This window comes from Squalius cephalus (assembly GCF_949319135.1).
Source record: "Squalius cephalus genome assembly, chromosome: 13".
Taxonomy (NCBI): domain Eukaryota; kingdom Metazoa; phylum Chordata; class Actinopteri; order Cypriniformes; family Leuciscidae; genus Squalius; species Squalius cephalus.
Window position 1 is genome coordinate 17,567,979 of NC_137134.1, and position 23,819 is coordinate 17,591,797.

The window sequence follows — 23,819 nt, forward strand, 5'->3', positions numbered from 1 at the left end:
GATGACAAAATGATTCATACACTGTTCAACAGATCTCATATTATAATATAACCTCAGCTGCAGAGATATCATTAAGTCTCATTTCTGCATATTTATTGGATGACTGTCACATGCGCTTATTTAATTTATGTAAACATTGGAAAAATCATTAATGTTCGCCAGCACATTGAGTAAAACCGAAAAAATGCAGTATAAACATATATGCAGTATAAACATATAAATTTATTTTTTTGAAAAATATATTTGCATAATATACTTTTTATTTACATAAATTATGTAAAAAAAATCGAATGAAATTAATATATATATATATAGATATATATTAATCATACAACTATAAAATAAAAATTAAATTAAAATATAAAAATGTATTTCTATAAATATTCGAGTTATGTGGTGGTTCTGTTTTAATATTGTTACAAATTTAAATGTTTTTTTATAAATGGTGTAAATAAAATAAAACAATTTATAAAGTTATTTCATATATTCATGTGAGCTGTTTACTGGCACTGTTTTGATATTAATATTTTTTTAAATATTATTCAATAATTAATATTATTGTTATCAGATAATATATATATATATATATATATATATATATATATATATATATAATTATAGATAAAAAATGTTATATAAATATTCCAGCTATGTGGTGGTTCTGTTTTAATATTGTTATATATATATATATATATATATATATATATATTTACAAATTATGTAAATAGAACGTATATCAAATAAAAATATAAAAATTATTTTATATATTTATATGAGCTGTTTTCTGGCGCTGTTTGGATACGTTACTAATTATATAATAACAATAACAATACACACACACACACACACATATATATATATAATTTTTGTTTTGTTTTTTCTATAAATTTGATATATTCGAGCTATGTGGTGGTTCGTTTTAATATAAAAATATAAATATATACAGTTTTATATAAATTTGTATCTATGTAAATAAAAAGTAGATCATATAAAATTGTATATATTTATAATAGCTATTTGCTGGAGCTGTTTTGATATTATTATTTTGTATTAGTTATATATATATATATATATATATATATATATATATATATATATATATATATATATATATATATATATATATATATTATAACTAATACAAAATAATAATATCAAAACAGCTCCAGCAAATATATATATATGATAAAAAAAATGATTAAATATATTTGAGGGTTCTGTTTTTATATCGTCACATGGAAAGAAAGAAAAAAACAGCAGCAGCCATCAGCTCCCAAACTCCACTTCAGCTCTTGCACAGCCACTCGGTTTCCCCCAACCAGGGAGGAGAGAGACACACCAGCCCTTGTCTTAGCTCATTCCCAACGTGGAAAAGGACGGGAAAGATACCATATCAAATCAGCAGATTCCAGCAAATCATCTACGGATCATTTCCCATGCCGAATGCGTGTTAAAGAGCGCGCTCAGTGCGGCACACATCATCAGGCTGTGCTTTATTGCCATAGCAGCAGCGCGAGCTGCCTGTAGCTGGCACAGGAGCTAGCGACGAAACAAAGGAAACACTCACTAAATATACACGTCTACTGAGCAAACTGCTTCCCTGTTCTTTAAGGAGGAGAAGGCAAGACCTCGAAGACCAAAACTGACATGATGTTTCCACAATCCAGGCACTCGGTGAGTGTAAATCGAGCTGTTTGCTGGCGCTGTGTTGATGTTGTTAGCTGGCTTGAGCTTAGCATTGGCAGTAGAGACATCCGTGCAAGTCTGTGTATGCTGAAACTTATCGCAAAGATTAAAAATGTAACACATATTTCATAATATCGTCTTATAACCTTTTATATTTCCAAAGCACACGTTTCTGACTTAAAAATCCACTAATGCGTGATTTGGCTGGGTTCGCAAAATTTGAACAATGTAGATGTTGTGTGCTTGTGACATTTAACAGTTGGTGAATTGTGTTTTATTATATTCAACTTCACTCTCAGACCTCATAAATGTGATGCATAACCGTTCGTATCTCTTTATTAGTCTGTACTTTGCAACAACGCGTGGAATTATGAGATTTCAGATGTTTATGTTGACATCTTTCAGTCTTTTCTGATGAACTCTCATCATTTTGCCTGTGGCTCAAATGGAGTAACGTTAGTGCCAAAATCCATCGGTTAACTAACACTGCAATCACAGACTTTTTTTTTCTTTCACTTTTGCCAAAAACCGAAGGTGTAAATCTGTAATGACATGCATTTGCATTATGCAAGATGTTTTCCCTGCAGCAAAGCAGAGGTGTGTGTGTGTGTGTGTGTTGTGCACCACCTCTTGATCTTTTAACCAAAGTCTCTATCACTGCTTATGAACTCATTTATGGATTGAGTTGCACATAACGAGTTGCTTCCTTATCAGCCTGACTAGGTAAGTGATTTAAAAGTGGGTTTAGAGTATTTGCAATATGCCCAGACTATGAAACCTCATCACATGTTAAATTTCCTGCTGGCTGTTACTGATTAATGAGCTAATATGACAGATATTTTGATTAGGCGCTCTTGATTAAAGCCGTAAGGCTGGAAATAGTAAGGAACTAGATGTCGATGAGCTGCATGATCTGGTTTGCTTTAAAATTATCTTGTCACATTTGATCGCCACTTAAAATAAACATATAGTGGCATCCGCAGCCCGATTTATGCCAATAATGCTGTGTTTTCAAGTGAAACTGAGCCAAAATGTAGGGTGACACTTGATTGGTTAGCGTGAAGTGGACTTGGTGATGTCATGCGGAGAGGAAAGTCGTTTCAGTGGCGGAGCACTTTGTTTCGATTAAAGGACCAGGAACACATGGATGTTTATTTTTGTTCCTATTAATTTATTAAAAAATAAATGCATTATAAATACATCTCTTTTGTGATGAGCATGTTTCATTTTTATTTTAAGTCAAACAAGAATGATTCCAGCAATGATAACAAGGTTTCCTTTTCAAGAATTCCTTCTTTTTTTGGGCGTCATATAAGTCTTTTTATCTCGCATCACATAAAATTCACATATTTGTACCTTTTTAAAGTCAAGGTTAGTTTAGTTTGAAAAATGTCATGTGGCTCGACCCCCCCCCCCCCCCCCCCAAAAAAAAGGATTTTTAATTAATTTTAAATGTGTAAAGTAAACTTTTGTCCTTGACGTGAATGTGAAGAGCACAAAAACTTTGCACTTGTATTAAACTAGATTTTTTTTTTAAATCGTGGATACTCTTTTATGTCATTGACCCGTTAAGAAAGTAAATGGGGTAAATTTTGATGTTGACTAACATCAGGACTTCTTTGCATTGGCTGAATGTTGGATGAACAGCTCATCCAACTATATCATATCATATATCATATTTTCCAGGTGTTTGAGCTGGGAGATGATGAACTGAACGGCTCCTTTACTGTCTGATAATGAAGGGCCGACGGGGAGCATGTGAAAATGTGGGGCCCAGTTGTAGTCGGCACTACTTTGTTGCCACGGCACTGTGACTCCATAGCAACGACTTCTCACCAGACTTGACACAGAAGGTGTTTACTCTGACCAGCCTGAACAGTTCATGACTTCAATTGTTCACCCCGGTGTAGCCTTTTTAATCGTGCCAGCCCACCCCGACCGTTTTTTCCGAGGTCATCTAATGATGTTTGTATTCTCGTGACAACATTTTCGAACCTTACCCTCCTTAATTGGAGTATTAAGACCCAATACACCAAGTTATATCAGGCATTACATGTGGGAAATGCATCCCGCTGTGTGCGCTCTAAAATAGTTGGCATTGTACTAACGTTACTCTAGTAAGTACCTGCAAACATATCTCGTTTTTTTGTGTGCCTGATGACACTTAACAGCGTTTTGTCCTCCATTTTGTTTGTTGAGTCGAGATCCAGACGAGTGATGTCGTAATGGTGGGGATTTGTGAATTGGAGTGCGCCATTGATTGTGGCTTTTCAAGGAGTCATTTCTGAAAGCCATTGTTGCGGTAATGGCTTGAAAGAGAAGCGAGAGTTGGCACAGAAATGAACACGCACCAGTGTGTGTGTGTTGCCCCCGACCTGATGCTTTGGGTGGGGCATTCGGGTCAGATTTATTAAGTCGAGTGAGCAGGACAGATCTCCCCAGATCCCTCAACGCGGCGGATAATCCCACATCTTGCTCATTAAATAAACTCTGTTTCTTACACACACTCACAGCCACACACGCACACACACTCGCTTATGCATGCACGCCGAAAATTTTATTGCGTACTGCAACTACTTTTTTTTGCCACGCTAAGATTAAAAAAATGACTTGATTTGCTTGTATAGTGGTGAAAGTTTAAATCTGGCTCACGTCACTTGCCGATTTAGTATTTTTTAGTAACAAGTATATGAATAATAAATAAAGAAGAAATAATTCGGACAAAAATGTGCTTCAAATATATTTAAGTATATTGCGGCTTCTCCCTCACAATGTTGCATCATTTATCTTTTTTTTTTTGGTGTAATTTATCTGTGGGTCGTTTAAATGAAAAAAACTGAAATTAACATTTAGATGTGCTAAAGTTGTGAAAGTTACAGTTTTAGATGTGTGACTCAATATCTTAAATATAATAATTCAATCATATTGTAAATGCGTGTATCATATATGAATTGCAATCTGTATCGTATTTTGAGGTTGTTGGCGATACTATATTAATGTTTCATGTATAGCACAAATTTTTGTTTTATATTTGTGTATTTTATATTATAACATACATCAATTAGTTTATATATATATATATATATATATATATATATATATATATATATATATATATATATATATATATATATATATATATATATATATATATATATATTACACACACACATAATAAAGTCATTTAAATAATTCAAGCATGTTAACATATAGTAATAATAATGTGTGCCTTAATAAGCACTGCTAATATATAAAAACATAAATATAATCTTTAATACAGAAATTTTTAATGAACATGTAGCAATTTTAATTCTTGCCTTTGCGACCATGACTAATAGTCTTTGATCAATTAAGTAAATAGGCAGCAACAAATTCAGTGTTCATTTCTGCAGGTTGAAATTGTAACGCGCGCACACACACTCCTGAGCAGATGTCTTGGTTTGTTGATGGCAAATCTGCTCATTAGCATCGCAAATAGGTCTTCGAACACCTTTCTTGACTGAAAAGGTGTATGTGGAGAAGACAAAGAAAAAGAGTGCCCATAGGTGTCACTGACTCCTTTATTTCCCTGATTTTTAGTATTAAATGAAAAATTCAGGCCGCTTCAAAAGAGGCACTGACAATACAGCATCCGCCGTGAATGGGCTCGGCCTGTACTGTGGTGAAAGGACGAGGCACGGATGGCTTAATTAGCTTGTCTGACTGTTTGTGTTCCTCCTGGCCTTTGGTGTGAAGGACGCGTGCTGGGATAATTGCGTCGCAGGATTATTTTTACTAGCGCAGGTTTTTTGCCAGTTGCTTGTGGCTTAGAGGCTTTGTATGTTGCACACATGTTTCTGGATGTGTGTGTGTGTGTGTGCACTGAGACAGACGGGCTGCATCAGTATTCTCTGGCAGTGATGGACTTGCGCTGTGGGAAAGCTGCGCCCCAGAGTAAAGCAGCGGTCTGGAACAAAGCAGCCTGGTGGGGGACTGTTTAATGTGGCAGCACCTCGCTCAGACCTGCCTGTCGACAGACACACCGGGCTGAAGAACCCTTTCTAAAGCGCTTCCGCCTCTACAACCAAAGACCATGAGCTGCTCTCTTCTTATGGTGTGTGCTCACCAAAAGCCAATTTAATTATTTGCGTGAGTAGATTACATACGAAGTCAATGTAAAAAGTGAATAGATGTGAATTCGCGCCGGGCGACGCAAATTGGGCGACACTATTGCTGCGATATTCGCATCATGCGTTGTCGTCGAGTTTAAGGTTTTTTTGTTTGTTTTGTTTTTTTATTCCAAAGGGCAATTACACAATGTACACATTTAATACGTTTTGGGCGTTCATTTACACAACAATGTCGTTTTGGGGGCTTGAAAGTCTCGGAAACTTTCGTGAAGTGAAAAGTTTTTAAAAACGATATACCTTTATCGTCTCAGTGTAAACTACAAAAATGTGAATTTGTGCAAACGGTGATGTCATGTGCATACATTAAATGTTCAGTCTATATGCGCGCAGCGTTTCTTTACAAAGTGACATCGCTAACTACTGGCCTGGTATAAATACAGCGTTTTTAGTCATTTTCGCAGATCCGTGTGTACAGGGATTGTTTTGACAAAGTTGCCGTTTCTACCCGAAACTTTCCATCATGTCTGATTCAAATTTTACAACTGATTTTTACAATTTAGTCTATTAGACTATATATTTTGTTCAATTATACGTGCGTTAATGCAAACACACTTTCCATTTTCTGGTATTTGTCAGAATGTGCACAGAGTTTTGGGTTTAAACTAAAATGTTTAGAAATCTGTTTCATTATTTAAAATACAGCTGAAATAAAATACTAATGAAAATAACAAAAGCACAAAACAAATTGACTAAAACTTAAACTGTCATTAAAATGAAAACTAAAAGCTAATTCAAAATACCCTTATATACCTCAAATAAATGGACTTGCAGTAGAATGTTAATAAACCAATCTTATCCGATATTTTGGTTTAACTGTGAAACGTGAAGTGAATAAGTCTCCAGGGTTCTTTCCAAGGGGTCATTATTTGTGGGCAGCCGCTCGCCTCCCATAGCTGTGCCATTTGTTACAGAGTCGGGAGTAATCGGCTGTCTTCCGGAGTCTCTGACCCATGCCGAGCTCTTTACCAACAAGGCATCAATCACGATCGCTACTGTTCCATCTGTAATCTCGCAATCACCTTGACCCGCCTGCTTTTAATTTCCAGTCTTGAGCCGCTGTGCTGTTTGAGCTCTCTTCTTGACTGACGTTCCCATCGCTCGCTCTCTTGATTCCTCCTTCTCTTTCACTACCCCCTACCCGCTGTGTTGTGTATCCTTTATGCTGTGTGACAGCTATTTGTCTGTAATTTGACTGCCACCGTCAGCCTTTCCAGCGAGAGGAAGCTTGTGTTTGGGAGTGTGCGGCGCCTGAAGTGATAAAAGTTGAATAATTCCCTTCCAAACGACTCGATGAGGATGGATTGGAGCCGGGAAGTGGGATAACACCATTTCTCCTAAAGTGAAAGGGGGTGAGGGTTTGCAGTGACTGAGATAATCATCAAATCAACTTCCTGCCTTAACATGATTAGCCACCGCCATCATTTGGCAGTGTGGCTTCCGGTTCACCAGCCCCCGTGAGGCTTTTGCCTCTTTGAAGAAACACTGTACCTTAAGTGTAATGTGGATACAGGTTTGGATACAGTAAGAGGTCTGTTCTTGTTAAATCATCAAGTTCTTACATTGCTGAGTTGCATTTTACAACTGGTTCCCATTGGTGCCACAAAATGTTTTGTTGCCTTAATTTTTTTTTGGTGGAACCAGTTTTAAGCGTGGTGTGGCATGAAATTTGGAAATCAGAAATCTCCATTACAAACCCCTGTCAGAACCTAAAATGAATCAAACTTTACATAAACCTAGGAGCCCTAACCTTTTAAACTGTTGTTTTGTTTTTCGTTTTGTGTTCGGTTTATTTTTTCAGTGGGAATGCAAATACAAAGTTTGTTTTAGAGAAACCAAATTTACATCCCACTATGGTAATGGGGATTCATACGTGGTTTTTACCTGTGGTTACCATGGTCCCATGCATCAGTGCATAAGTTTAAAAAAAATTATGAATAATGTGCAATTTAAAACCTGAACCTCCATAAATTACCCCTAATTTTCAGTAAAAATTGAGAAACAAGTCAGTGCTTTAGTATTTAGTCTATGTGTTTGTCTTTTTAGTGCAATAAATACACTAATATCACCATAATAATCAGGCCCTCTTCTATCTGTACAACTTTTAGGCTATAAGGCCAAATCTAATTTTGTGCCGATTGAAATCCGATCAGATTTAGAAAGTGTAAATGGCAAAAAATCACATGAAATAAGATTTTTGCTAATCTGTTTCGAGCTACATTCATAAGGTTTGAAATCCTATTTAAATCGCTTTTCTGGAAATCCGTTTCAGTCTGAATGGTCAGATTTGAATTGAATTGAATTGAATTGAATTGAATTGAATTTATCTCACCTCACGCAAAACGTAAACATCAGATGTTGTTATAGGAAACATGCTGAAAGTCGCTGCAGAAACAAGGTTGTGTTGTTACTAAGTAGGGATGCACCGATATCACTTTTTCCAGAACGAGTCCGATAACGATACTGTCGTTTTTGGTACTCACCGATACCCTAACCGATACCTGTACTACAACAAAAACTACAGTAATCAATCAAATGTGAAAAAACACTGCATATTCATTAGTGTATAAATTAAATATAGATGGATCTTTTTATTTAGTCAAGAGCAGTGAGTAATTTATTTGTCCTTTGTTTGATTGAACATTAAACAGTGTTTGAACATTAAAACACAGCAGCGGGTTTATTAGACTGCTGCCCCTTTAAGACCGAACGCACGGATCCCATTTGAATATACTGTCTACGTTCACTTGAGATATAACCGACTTTGTTTACTAGGATACTTGCCAAGACGGACATTTTTACATAATTTTGTGTGAATTCAACAGTTCAAGCGCAAGACGTTAAAAGACGATTCAATTCAGTATTCACGCTGTCTGATACGTTGGTTTTCGGGGTGCGCGCGCTTTGGATGTTTGTGTTGGAACTTGTTGTATGTGAAACTTCTTGGCCTGCAAACATCCTGTAAGTAATAATGTAGGGAAGCACTCGTTATACATAAATCAGGTAACAGTTCATGTTTTACTTGCATATACAATTTAGTTTTAATCCAAATAACACGTGCTGAGTGAACGATCAGCAATCAAGAGCATTCAACAGAAGTGTGCTCTCTCGCTCTCTCTCAGTTAACGTTAATAATAAGCTACATGCCTCGTTTTACTTTCTTTGCCATTGACATCCAAGTGATCTGACTGAACTACAAACTTTCCACTGACGTCTGTTAAAAAGTGATGCACTCCACCAGCTGTGCCGCTGCACGCTCAATCCACTGCACATTTTTCTCTTACAGCTCGCGCACCACAGCTACAGGTGTTCCTATATTTCATTTAAAATTCTACTAATAAGATACATTTACATCATAGAAAGCCTTTTTTATCCCCATTATACTCTTTGTTGTCAGTGTTTCTTTGTCTGTACAAACACTGCCTGGTATCGGAGCATTTTTACAAGTACATGAGCTCAGTATCGGACCGATACTAGTATCGGTGAATCCCTAATACAAAGTGCCGGACGAGCAGAAAATGGTGATATAGGAGACATGTTTGACCTATGATTCTTCCGCTGCCTCAGAAGACGCAGTTGTCCAGCGCGGCGGCTACACTGTCATGTTGTAAATAAAACAACATTTGTATTGCCAACCCCTCCATGTTGTGGTGGTGGTTGCTGTTTTTGGCGTATAGGCCTACCTGCCAACACAATGTCACTGCCTTAGACACCAATGCAGATATTCCGGAAAACGAAAGGGCAGCATGGGACACACAAATTGGATCTGAACAGTTGCTTGCGATACACAATGTCGGCAGTCAATAATTTCAGGTCACATTCCAATCGGATAAACAAATTATCCGATTTGGACTGACAGTGTGACTGAACATAGCCTTATACTAGTCTGGAGTCTTTGACCAATTTTGGTCAAATAATTAATATCAAGAAATTGAAGTTCAAGTTGAGGGCATTGCATTGTGGGATACTGTATTCCTCACAGCATGCATTGTTTCATACTTCACAGTTTGACTAATGTCATAGTCCACTGGTTGTTGTATATGTATACATATTATATACTACAGAAATAGTACTAGTAGTAGGCTATGCTATTCCAAACATAGCATCAGTGACAGGAAGACTAGGGGTGAGGATTTGGCTGTAGTTATCCTAGTGGCTCTTGGTTTGCCGGAATTTTACCGAACCACATTCGCTGTAATTCAAGTATAAAAACTCTCTTCTCTTCTTCAGATAACTACATCTGGGTCTTTGTATGTAATCCCTTGGGATGGGGGAAAAAAAACTGCCAACGTTAGAGTTGAAAGATTTTTCTAGAACATTTCCTTTTTCTGTTAAACGGTGGGGTGGGAGGCACAACTGTAAATTACTGGAATGATGAATCCCATTTAGCCACAGAAGACTCACAATTTGCCCACCAGCGTATAAAGCCTTTTAATGGTTTAATTGCATCTCAAAGGAGAAGCGCACAGAGGCAGAGTCAAATTAGGGATTGTCCCATATTTTGGCTCTTGTGCTGCATGAGTGCGTCTGTGTGTGGTTTTCTTTTTTTTAAGTGAATATGGGATTTGCTCTAAAGCTTAAAATCATTAGACTAAGCTTCGCAACCCTGAAGGTTTCCATCGCTTCATTAAGGCTGGTGTAGCTTAGTGGTTAAAGATTTGACCTGGTAACCAAAAGGCTGCAAGTATACTTGCGATTCAACAACCGAATCTGTAGCTCAAATTATAGAGAAGAGCCGTGAGTCATTTTGAAAAAGTCAGATCACTCAGTGGCTATTTTTGCAAGGTTTCTGAGAAGCTATTTCCAGTTCTACACGTACAGCTCATATCTACTTTAATGGGAAAAGACAGAAATCTCCTGTGTGAAATGTTTGTTTGAATAACATATTTCAAATTTGCACTAAAATCTGACAACAATGGCATCATAAATTGTGATTCTTTTGCTTAATTCACACGTAAAAACAATTTACTTGTATAATGCTAATGCACATGACCACTCAAGTTTAAGACACTAAAGGTAAAATGGTATTATGGTATTGAGTATTGATAATTATTAGACCGATAAGTTATTAGGATGATACTGACATTTTCTACTTTTTTGTAAAAGAAAAAAAAAAAACAGAAAGAAATAAAGCACTTAATCTATTTCTTTAAAATGCTACAAATGAACTTCGGCATCACTATTAAAACCTGATATTGATTTAGCTATTTAATTGCTAAAGCTTACATTTAAGATAATTAAAATATTACATTTTATGTGACTACGTTTCTGTAAATGTAGCTAAATCATACTTGGGCCAGGCATTTAACTCCAGGATACTCAATATGTTCTTGAAGTTGCTTTGATTAAACACATCATTTAAATGTCAAAGTTCAGTCATTATGAAAAAAGAACCATAATTCTGCTCGGTATTTATTTCTTTAGGACTCTAAAGCACGTTTTCATTCACACAGCACGTTTAAATCTGTTTCAACACACTTGTATTAATGTATTAAAGACCGGTTTAAAGTCCTCTCTTTGCTTAGCACACAGCTAACACTGTTCAGTGCCTGCTTAAACCGCATGGATGACGTTATGCTGTAGCAAGCAGGTCAGCAATGGCCTCTGTTGAAAGCAAGTATTGTGCGTACGTAACACCCGTGATCTCCCCGTCGCCGGACACTCCAGCAGGGGCTATCGACTCAAACTTTCCCAATCGGCCCCATTCCCCCAGCATTCCCTAAGGAAACCGTATCTCCAGTGGTCACGCAGAAATGTGAGGACTACTGTTAGCGGCGTCTGAAAAAGATTGACTGTTTGGGCACTAAGTGCTCGCTGTTGACACAAGCCTCTCTTTCATATGCAGTGGAGCACAGAGCTCTCGGGCTAAGTACACAGTTTGTGTTAAAGGTTGGTCCGCTCGTACCATGGGTTTCAAGAATTTCATCCCCCGAGCTCTCACCCTGAGCGGCACAGGATTTTTGACACGGAAAAACGCAAACACTCGAAAGGAGTCAAGAACGGGTTGGCAATTTGGAAAATAACATGATGAATTAGCTGCTAGATTGTTCAGAAGAGATCAGAGCGTCAAATAAAGCCCAACCAAGTCCAGCATGCTGATGGATGACTAGTGTCTGAATTTTGTTTTCTTGCGTCTTTTTACTTGTAGGACCACTAGATCAAACATGAAAACATAATTATTACCATTGTGTTTGTACTGATTTTGTTCTTCGTTTTTCAAGTGTATGAACGTCAGAGACCTCAAATCGTAGAGACACCAAAATTGGCAGAATGGTTCTAATCTTGGCGCACAAACACACAACCGTCCGACACTAGGTGGCACTATAATAAAGTGATTTGCGTTTTGGGTCATAACTTTGGGCTAGAAGCTCGTTTTTTTCCCTTTTTCCCTGAATCCTAGTCAAGCCCTACAATGTATAGCCCTAACTCTATATCTCCAATTTCTGTCTATAATTAGTTTTTTAGTTTTTTCTAAAAACCCTGCTTTTTGCAAAGTGATTGGTAAATTAAATGACATTTGACATACATTTTAACGAAACTTAATACACAGAGACCACAGGACATTTTGTCTATAATTCAAGTTTCGCTTCGTTTTGAGTCTGAGAGTAATGAATTGTGGTTCAGTAAGTGAGTCATTCACATTAATTCACCAAAGATTCAAATTCATTTGACTCATGTCTACATGAAAAGTTAAAAAATAAAATAATTTGCTCATTGTCTACCCTCATTCTACCCAGAGAACTGTTCATTCTACTGTCAAGTAACAAAGTAGTCAAAATGACCAAAATACACATTTTTAGAGTTCATTTTCAATAGCCAGAATCTGAAACATTGGTAATAGCAATAGTATTTTTTTTTTTAGCATTACTAGAATTACAGCTGGAAGGTCTGCATTCATCAAAATTCAAGTGTGGCAGTTGCTTATTGGGAAAACTGCCAACATATCACCAAGTCTAGGAAAAATCTACCCTGAAAAGCGCAAAATGGTTCCAATAACATCTGCATTTTCCCTGCAGGTGTGGCCCCCACACTAGGGAAATAAGCTCACCTGCAAGCCGAATACATGTAATTCAAAAACCTTGGGTGATGTCGAGCTCCAGACATGACTGACGCCTTCTAAATGATGAGTTTTGAATATCGCAATAAGCCCTGTGAGATTTTATTTGCTGATTTTTATACAGTACACTTGAATTCGCTCTTGATTACAAAATTTCCTGTTTAGAAAGCTGCATCTGTTTTGGCCGGAGTTCTCTGTTCTTGGCATTAAAGCTGCTGTGATGCTCCGTCCCCTGGATGCCCAGCTGATGCTGCGACTCACGCTTTCTGAATAATGCAATTGACCGCCGTAAATTGCTTTCGTTCCAGGCTTCATCGCAGCAGCTGAAGTTCACAACGTCAGACTCGTGCGACCGCATCAAGGACGAGTTCCAGTTCCTTCAAGCACAATACCACAGGTATGCGCTCACACTTGCAACACCTTGAAGGAATAGTTCACTTAAAAAATGAAAATGGTCATCCTTTACTCGCATGTCGTTCAAAACTTGTGTGAGGTTCTTTCTTCTGTGGCAGTCATTTTATATACTGTTATAGTATTTATTAATTCCTTTTAATTGGCTTATATTTTAGTTTAAGTTTGAGTAATTTATTCTGGCTTTTGTTATTGTTCAGTTTTTTTATATTTCTTTTTAGCTTTATTTCAGTTTTATTTTAGTATTTTTAATTGAGAAAATTATTGAATTTATACTTTAAAGGTGCTTTTGCGTCCTTTTTGAAGCTACAAAGACTCGTTCAGATATTAATTTAGTAACTGTTCTGACTGATTCTGTGAGTTCATTCTGTGAAGGAATCAGCAGTTTGATTCAGACCCATAACTCATGAGTCATCTTGTGCAATTCATCAAAATAATTAGTTTGAGTCATTTGTTGTTGAATCATATTACAGTAGAAAAAAACAACCAGCACAGTATGGTTCGGAAAGTAGTCAGATGTAGTCAACTGCTTTGATTGATTCACTGAGTTTGTTCTGTGAGGGAATTGCCAGATTGATTCAGACGCATAACTTGTTATGTTCGTTAATAGAACCGTTCAGAAGACTCATTTGTTCTTGAATCCGACTATAGTAGAAAAGTAATGACTTGTGATTCAGTGAGTGAGTCAGATGTCAATAGACCTTTATCACAGTCTGCGTGTTGTCGTATCCTGCTCTGATTAGTAGCGTAATTGGATTCCCGCCTTCATTATTGTCAATGGACGATCGCCAGTTTTGACAAGAAAATTACACTACACTTAGTTGTAGATGTTTCAAATGGGTTTATTTAGCCTTACATGATACCCTACCATTTGTGTAGTCTTCCATTTAAATGTGCAACGAGGCAATTGTCAGCGCTGCCGGCGTTGACCACGGCGAACGCTGTGAGTGCGTGTTAGAAATCAGGAATGCTGAGAGAACATTGTGCATGGTACGTTTTTCATCTTCAAATCAAACTTCAGCCGAAAAAGTTTAAATCCCGTCTGGCTAGAGCGCTTCCCATAATATTTATGCATTAGGTCAGTAGACGGAGAGTAGACTGTCTTTTGTGGCTGTTCGAACACATTCGACCACATGAGCGTTTACACTACGAAAACAATCCGTTCAAATGTGTTTTCGACTAACGCTGGAAGTGGTCGAAAGTGGACAAGCTCAAAACGCTTTAGACCCAGTTTACACCTGTATTTAGAGTCGTCCACTTGTGATCTGATCGACCAAAATGCATCCAGGTGTAAACAGTATCTATGATGAACTGTACATCAATAAATCACAACAGTCCTGTGCTATGGGCACATCCAATGATACAGACGGCAGCAGAAATTATTTTAAGCTTTTGCTTTTCGAATGTGGAAGTCTAATAAAGGCCTATTTAGTAACTGCTCTGATTGATTCAGAAGCAGAACAGAGCAACCAGAACCTTACGAGTCAAAAAGTAATGACATAATGAAAGTAATGACTTGTGTGTGAATGAGTCAGATGTTAATTCAGTTGCTGCTCTGATTGATTCAGTGAGTTAATCCTGTGAAGGAATCACCAGTTCCTTAAAAGAACCAGTTCATACTCCAGAAAAGAGCAACCAGCACATTATCAAAAGACAGAAGAAAGGTTCAAAACAACATTCCTTTTAACCGTTTCTTTAGGGTGGTCCTCTACAAAGCAGTGTGACTAAATTCACTATTAGCCGGCATATTTGTTTTATCACTTCTAACAAGCTTCCCCTAGTGCCTCATTCCCATGCCGATTAACACGGAGCGGCTACTGTGATCTGATCCGTCTGATGCCTTAACTCCTGTAAATGGAGACGGAAGACTCTTTAAAGACACAAAGACGCTGCTACTGTCCCGTCTTTAAGGCAACATGTCTTTCCCTCCCTATTCCCATGACAACGAGCAAACCCTCATTTAACCCTGGTTCACAGAAGAATAGGCCCTACGTTTTTGTATGTGTATTCAGAGCATGGATTCACCGCCATTGACTTCAATTGAGATTCAACAGACAAGGGCTTTTTTGGTGCTGCGTTCAGCCTTTTAAAGGAAATGTACTGCAGGCGGTCCCCAGAGCCTCGCCGAGCTGTCGCTCCCTTCTACAAATGCATAAATAGATCAGGGAATACATAAATCAAAATAAGGATGACAGCAGGAGCGATTTGGAGGCGGAAAGAAACGGCAATACAACTCCATCAATGTGCCGTTTTTGGCGTCTTTTTTTTTCTCCGAGAGCATCTTTGGAACCTTCAGGAGGTCTCGGCCAATCAGTGGCTGGCATGGCCAATCACAGGTAGCCTGGCAGCAGGGAGGATGGTCACCATGACAACACCCAATATATGTTACACAGTCATAACAGCCCAGTTTTTTTCCCCCCTTTTTTGGGATAAGTGGAAGCAGCAGACTGGAGAGGTATGAAGAGACAAGAATGCTTGTCATACGCCAACGAAACAAAAACCTCTAGTATGTCGTGTCACTTTATTTGTATAGAGATCAGATGCTTTCCCAATCCCAATTTTTTTTCCATATGGAATTACTAGTTGATTATTCACTTTGTTTTCTTTGGGAATAATGAAATAAGTCTTGAAAGGAGTCACGGCCTAGCGGTTTGTACACATGCTGACATCACATCGAGCCATGGTGCATGGTGGGAAATTCTGGTTCGATTCCAGTTTGTGTGGTGTGATAAACCAGTTCCTGCCACTTTCTCCTCAATGCCACAACTAAATGATAAAAATGTATAAAATATTTTACACAAAATGTACATTTTTGCATCCAATAAATCAATTTAACTCAAAATATTGTAGTATCGTGCTGCAGTGCACATGCTGTCAGTTGCAGTTCTGGTGTCTCTAGATGCTGTACAATGCCACATACATTCACATCACGTTTAGTAACACAGCGGAAGGGTTACGCTCAAGTGACATTGCAGTTCTTCGCAATCATGAACGTTTATTATTTGCATGCGTTTTAAAGCCTTGCCAGTTAAACATTTTATTCGCATGCTGTTCAGTACGCACACTAAAAGCCTGTCGCACAGCGCGTGAGCACTAAACCAAGTTCTCTTTCACGTCTTATTGCGCTTAAACTGTCAAATACACACCAGGTTTACATAACGGCAGTCAGTTATGTCTTAAGTGGCCATAAACAGTTTGGAGAAAATCGGATGCATATCCGTATAAGAGATCTGTGCATTCGGTCTTAAAGTGACAGCAGCCTAATATACCAGCTACCATTTGTCATTAATGTTAATTAAAAACGGCAAAAAGAAAATCACTTACTGCTCTTCACTGAATAACTTATGTAGATATAATAAGTATCCATGTATCATTTATATAGTTAAGTCTATGTAGGGTTTTATTTTAACATTTGTTTATTCAATTTCTTACTTGAATGCTACTGTTAAATACTTTTCTGATTGGCTAGTTTTCTGATTGGTAGATGTGACATTTAATGAGTGGCCTTAGTGTTTTTAGCTGACTATTAGCACTAAATTCCTCTCCCCATCTACCGACTCTGCCAAAAGGATGTGAAAAAGTCAGAAAAGTCTCTGAAGCAGTCTGAACTCTTCAACTGATCTGCTGCATAATATATGTCTAGTCAGTGTCTGTTCTTTTTTATTGACCAGTCTTTTTTTTTTCCCTCTTTTCAGTCTGAAGCTCGAATGTGACAAGCTGGCCAGCGAGAAGTCAGAAATGCAACGTCATTATATCATGGTAAGTCTGCACAGAACGCACTCTCCTCCAGAGGGACGCGCCTTAGGCTGGATGTGCCGGAACATATTCACATCCGCAAGAAACTCACCTAGCCCTCACCTGTCTGATTTCATTGCGTCTTATTCTCTGTCTGCCTCAACACTGTCTTTTCTGCTGCTCTATTAACATTCCCTACCTCCTGTCCACCCCGAGGCGTCATGCACCTCTCTTTTGAGGGGACGCCAGTGGCATACCTGACCTACTTGGTATCATGGATGAGATTAGACTTGACTAATTATATTATATTATATTATATTATATTATATTATATTATATTATATTATATTATATTATATTATATTATATTATATTATATATTGATTATTTATTGACAACTTGGCAGGTCATATATCACGATTCTTAATATAAGAAAAGCCACATTATATAAAAGTTTTGTTATATATTGTGCATGTATGCATTTACTTATTTACAAACAACTTAGCAGTTCTTAACGACTGTTCTTAACGTGAGTCGCAGTTCTTAAAGGAGAACTCCGGTCAATTTTAACATTGAGCTCATTTTTTTGTACATTTGGAGTGCTGTCAATACAGAGAACAACGACAAAAATCGGTGTTGCCTACACCGAGTTATTCTATTTTTAAAATTTGCACCCTGTTGACTTCAATGGGGCAAGTTTTAAACCTGCTTTTAGCCTCTTAACATCCTTGATGTGTCATTACAAGTGCACAGAAAATGTGAGTGATTCCTTCAGAGTGAACACAGGTGAATCTGACTGCAGTAGATGTGCAAGATATGTATAAAAATGATGATATGTATCCAAAGTAGTCGATTGCAGAGTTCACGCGCGTGATCATAGGTAACTAAACCTATGCGCGTGAACTCGGCAATCGACTACTTTGGACTTCAACCGAAAACAGGATGTAAACAGGTATTTGTGCTGGCTTAAATAACATCATTTTTATACATATCTTGCACATCTACTGCAGTCAGATTCACCTGTGTTCACTCTGAAGGAATCACTCACATTTTCTATGCACTTGTAATGACACATCAAGGATGTTAAGAGGCTAAAAGCAGGTTTAAAACTTGCCCCATTGAAGTCAACAGGGTGCAAATTTTAAAAATAGAATAACTCGGTGTAGGCAACACCGATTTTTGTCGTTGTTCTCTGTATTGACAGCACTCCAAATGTACAAAAAAATGAGCTCAATGTTAAAATTGACCGGAGTTCTCCTTTAAGTTATTTATTAACAAACAACTAAACTATTATATTAAAGGTTTTTTTTTTTTTCAACTTAGCGGTTCTTATATGTGGTAAATGTGTGTTTATATTATATTTTTTTAAATATTTGTTCAGCTTTGGTGGTTTTTATATTTTATATTAATCTATTATGTTATATTAGGTACAACTTAGCGGTTATCATAGTTATTTTCTCATTCTTATATATTATATTAACTTGTTTTATTATATATTTGTCTATATATTATACATGTACATTTATTATGCATGTATATTTATTATGTATGTTTATTTATTAACAAACAACTTAATGATTATTTTATATTATATTATTTTTTATGTAATTGTTCAATTCTTCAGTTTATATTTCAATAAATATTTTACTTTCACGAATTGTGCAACTTAATTTTCTAGAATGCAAGTAAAATAAATGTTTAAGAAGTTGCATTAAAAATCCACTTGGCTCAAAAATCTTTCATGTTGAATGTGGCCATGATCTTCAGGCATCATGTATGCTTTGTCTTCCTCTCCTCTCTAGTCCCCCCCCCCCCATCCCCTCCTTTTTACCTTGTCTGCCATTCCTCCTTTTGTCCATACTCTGCTCTCTCTTTTCTCATCCATCCCCCCGATGATATCCCCTCCCTCCTTCCCCTCCACTCTAACCTCGTTGTCTCCGGCCCGGGCCTCGTGTTGCTGTCTGATATTCCGCCTCTAATTGATCCGTCGAGCGGCTTAATCTCATTTAATCTGTGCGGCGTTGCTCTCACGCGCATCAGCCAGAGCGCCCTCCCTCCCTCTAATAGCCTATCGGGTTCCCCCGCTCTGTCCGCACCCGCTGGAAGATGGGGAGGGTGGGCGTCTGCTTTGCGTGGGTGGTAATTGCTTTAGGGACCTACTGCTGCTTGGCAAAGCCGACCCTGATCCAACTCTGGCTCCATCACTGATGCTCCCCGGTCTTGTTTAGCTGCAGAGGTTGTGTTACGCTGCTCGTTGACGTGTGGATGATGAGCGAGGCTAACACTTTAGCACGTAGTATGCGCTAGTATGCCCGCACATGTTACACTGGGGTTCTAGATGTTCAGTGCTGTAATACTAAAAAAGTTCATGTCTGACTTTATTTCTTTGCAGTACTATGAGATGTCCTATGGGCTGAATATCGAAATGCACAAGCAGGTGAGTTCGTCGCTTCTACGTCTAATCTGATGAAATTACGCCCATCCAGTTTACACTCTCATCAACATCTTCATCACTTTTGCTCAACGGTATTGAATGCTGATGCTTTTAGTTTGAGACTGTCTAAACACAGAAGTGTCAGTAGGGGGCCAAATTATGCATTAAAGGTTTAGTTCACTCAATTACTAACCCTCATGTTGTTCCAAACCCGTAAGACTTTTATTCACCTTCAAAACAACATTTTTTTTAAATGAAATCTGAGAAATTTCTGTCCCTCCATTGATAGTCTTCGCAACTACAACTTTGACGCTTCGAAAAGATCATAGAGATTGTAAAATTAATCCATATGAATCAAGCGGTTTAGTTAAAATTTTCTATGATGAACAGATTGAATTTGTTTTTGTTCAATGGACTGTAATCTGAGAGATTTCTGTCTCTCCATTGACATTTAAAATACCCTCGTTTGTGTTTTGATGATGAACCAAAAGCTTACGGGTTTGGAACGACATGAGGGCGAGTAAATGATGACAGAATTTTCATTTTTGGCTGAACTATCCCTTCAACAATTTATGACAACTGGTTTATTCACGGCATACTATTTGACTACACTTTATAGGCTGTGATAGCTGGGAGATTTTTTTTTATGAATATGGGGCACAAAAACATTGAAATGGTCCATAAAAATGAAACATTTTTACCTGTTTTTTTTTTTTTTGTTGTTGTTGTTGTTTTTGGCTTGCCTTTCTAACATTTAATGGCTCTATCACAAGTTTAACTTTATTTGATTTATTTTGTGTACACTGCATTTCTACGTCAATTATTTAAAAGAAATTAAGAATTTAATTCAGGAGGGAAAAATATTTTTGCATTATAACAAAAGATTTATATTTTGAACTTTGTGTTCATCAAACAGAAAATCCTGAAAAAAATTTCCACAAAAATATTTAACAGCAAAACTGTTTTCAAAATTGATTTCAAAAATGATTAGTGAAGGATCATGTGACACTGAAGACTTGAGTAATGATGCTGAAAATTCAGCTTTGGCATCACGGATGTATAAATGAGTATTTGAATCATGCAGTGACTGAAATTGTTTTTTTTCCCCCTCAAAATGAGAAATGCTCCAAAAAGTGTTGATTTACAGAACAGTTAGTGGTTGGTAGGGCGTCGAAATCTAAACACGTGCCATGGCGCCGCTGCAGCCAGTCTCGAGAACACAATTCATCAGTCCCTGACCCTTTATGTGACACAGGTGAAATATGTTTTAAAAAAGTCAGCCAGCCAAGGAAGAGTGTGTGCGAAAGAGAAATACAGGGCATGAATGCAAAGGATAAGGCATGCCAGTGTTTGGTATGCAGTCATTTCACTTTTTCTCTCTCTCTCTTCTGAATGCTGTAAGAAGTGTCAGCATGGCAGGCTATTGAAACAGGGTTATTGTTGCCTCTCTCTTTGTCCCACTGCATGTTTTTTTTTCTCCAAAAAAAAAATTCTCAAGCTCTCGCAGGCTTTTCAGTGCTCAGAAAAATCACGTTTACTGACATGAGCTTTCTCTATATTCATCTATATATCAATCTCTTTATTTAGAAGTGTTTTTTTTTAACCTAAATAAATGCGTGTGTGTATATACATACATGTATGTGTGTGTGTGTGTGTGTGTGTGTGTGTATATATATATATATATATATATATATATATATATATATATATATATATATATATATATATAATATAATATAATATAATATAAATAAAAAAGTAAGATTCTTGTGTTCTTGTGTTCAAAAAGTTCTTGTGAGCCATCAAGTGTTATGAAGGCAAGCCATATATATTAGTCATAATAATTTATTATTTATTCGTTTTTTTTTTTTTTTTTTGCTCTTAATTACGTAGTCAGGAATATGTTTGTTTATATTTTTTGGAGCTGAATAACTGGGCCATTTGTGGCTAATTTAAAAGGGAAGAATTTGCTGAGTGTGTGTGTGTGCTTCTCCCTGCAGGCAGAGATCGTGAAGAGATTAAATGGGATCTGTGCTCAAGTCTTGCCTTACCTGTCTCAAGAGGTACAGAGAGATAGCAGCGCTACCTCAGCATTTAGTTTATAGCATTACATTTCCGTCTTAAACGCTCAGTTAGTCTGATTTGATTTTAATGATTTTAATGTGAATGTGGGATCTTAAGGAGCATATAGCACGAGATGTGATTGTGATTCAGATTATTATTATTTTCCAGCACCAGCAGCAGGTTCTGGGGGCGATAGAGAGAGCCAAACAGGTCACCCCACCAGAGATGAACTCCATCATACGGGTAAAGTGTGTGTGTGTGTGTGTGGGACTCATGTGGATGACACACAGGTTTATACAGAAGGCTGTTTATGGAAATGCATCTGAATGAGTTTATGGAAGTCTAATTATGTATAAAGAAAGGCTTTATTAATTAGTTTTGTGCATTGTTTTTGTGCATTGATATGGCTTTCGGAATATCTTAACTCTTAGTGTAGAAACAATTTTCACAAGAAATTGCTAGTAAATTTCACAAATAATTACAAAGAAACGGCAAGCAACACATTGGGTTAAATGCAAAAAATGCAAGTAGAAAGACTGAATAGTAGTATTGTCTTGTAAAATGTCCACCAATAATCTTTGATATATATTTTTTTATAGTGCTTGACAAAAACAACATTCATTAAGCGTTTGCAGCTCTTGCTTTGTACAGTGATGACACAAAATAATCCAATGCAAAAATCAAGAAAAATAACCACCGTGCAAATGGAGTTAACCAGCAATTTTATAAATGACATAACCAATAAAATAATAGACCATATTTGATCAAATTACAGCAGTGATCTAAAAATACCAGTGTTCAATAATTCATTACTGATTACATTTATTAATAAATAATAATCACAGTTAATAGTTTTTGCACCATATAACATAGGTCAAATAGATAAAGGGATACTATCATGTCTTATTCTCACCAAGTTTGCATTTATTTAGGGGGGAAAACAGTAATATAGTGGAATATTATTACAATTTAAAATAGCTGTTTCTTACTTTAAAATATATTAAAAAATTCCTATGATTGCAAAGCTAAATTTTCAGCAGCCATTAGAACAGAACAGCATTTTTTTGGAAATGGAAGCCTTTTTTTTGACATTATACATATCTGTACTGTCACTTTTGATCAGTTTAATGCATCCTTGCTGAATAAAACTTTTAATCATACTGACCCCAAATTTTAGAATGGTAGTGTATATAGATTTGATTCATTAATTTAGAATTGGCAGGTTCATCCAATCAAACTTTTGTGTTTAAACTGTATTTCATCATAATGTTGTAAGTGCAAAGTGTAACAACAGTAAAAGTAAGAAATCCCTGTATGTGTGTGTTGTGTAGCAGCAGCTCCAGGCTCACCAGCTCTCTCAGCTGCAGGGGCTGGCACTGCCCATGACCCCTCTCCCTCTGGGTCTCAGCCAACCGGCCGGCCTCCCCGCCGTCACCTCCAGCTCCGGCCTCTTCTCCCTCTCCAGCATCCTGGCCTCTCAGGCCCAGCTGGCCAAGGAGGACAAGAGCACACGCGAGACCTCCGACAGCCACCGCGAGGAAGACGGAGACAAGTCCGACTAGTCGCCCCGCCGCCAAACCCGTTCCTTCGTCCGGTCATCATCCAGAGCTCAACGTAGAGCAGAGGCACTTGTTTCCCTTTTTCTTTTCCTTCATTTTCCACTCTTTTTCCATCTTTCTATCTTCCCCTCTAAATTACTACTGTTCACATGCCTAACGTCATTCGTTCTGGTTCATTCCCGCAGCTTTCTATATGTATTGATACCAATCCACCTTTTTATTGTGTTACGGATGCTTGATTTTATTTTCTTTACACTATTTCTTGCCTGCGTGTGTGTGTGTGTGTATATATATATATATATATATATATATATATATATATATATATATATATATATATATATATATATATATATATATATATATATATATATATATATAATTGTGTATATATATAATTGTATATTTCTTATGCTAGTTGTGGAAATGGTCTACAAAATGGTGCAACCATTAATGGACCATCGACCCTTCAACAATAATTCCTTTTTGTTTTTTTCCCCCCGCTCACTCTCTTCCTCTTAAAATCTTTCACCTTTTAAAGCTACAATCTACAATAACTGAGTCAAAAGCACTTTGGCCCTAGGCAGTAACTCTGAGACTAAAAGCAACTTTGCATCTAAAAACTTAGCCGCAGCATAATCCATTTAGAGTTTAAAGGATCGGTGTTATTTCTCGAAGGCACGGCTGTTGCATCTATCCTACCTTAA

The 23,819-nt window shown here is 37.1% G+C and overlaps 1 protein-coding gene across 1 annotated transcript; it reads left to right on the forward strand.

The window, feature by feature from the left end:
• Positions 1-1,302: 1,302 nt before the first annotated feature.
• On the forward strand, positions 1,303-23,241 carry tle5 (TLE family member 5, transcriptional modulator). The gene is made up of 7 exons (XM_079889751.1): positions 1,303-1,674; positions 13,218-13,306; positions 17,016-17,079; positions 19,448-19,492; positions 21,490-21,552; positions 21,722-21,796; positions 22,885-23,241. The coding sequence occupies exons 1-7, from the start codon at positions 1,648-1,650 to the stop codon at positions 23,113-23,115; spliced, it is 594 nt and encodes a 197-aa protein (XP_079745877.1). The 5' UTR covers positions 1,303-1,647; the 3' UTR covers positions 23,116-23,241.
• The last annotated feature ends 578 nt before the right edge of the window (positions 23,242-23,819 follow it).

What these genes read in the sequence shown, in the direction of transcription:
- tle5 (XM_079889751.1), top strand. Translation starts at nt 1,648, where the DNA reads ATGATGTTTCCACAATCCAGGCACTCG. An exon ending in TTCCACAATCCAGGCACTCG is followed by an intron (nt 1,675 to 13,217) that starts GTGAGTGTAAAT and finishes CTTTCGTTCCAG; the next exon opens with GCTTCATCGCAGCAGCTGAA. An exon ending in ATATCGAAATGCACAAGCAG is followed by an intron (nt 19,493 to 21,489) that starts GTGAGTTCGTCG and finishes TTCTCCCTGCAG; the next exon opens with GCAGAGATCGTGAAGAGATT.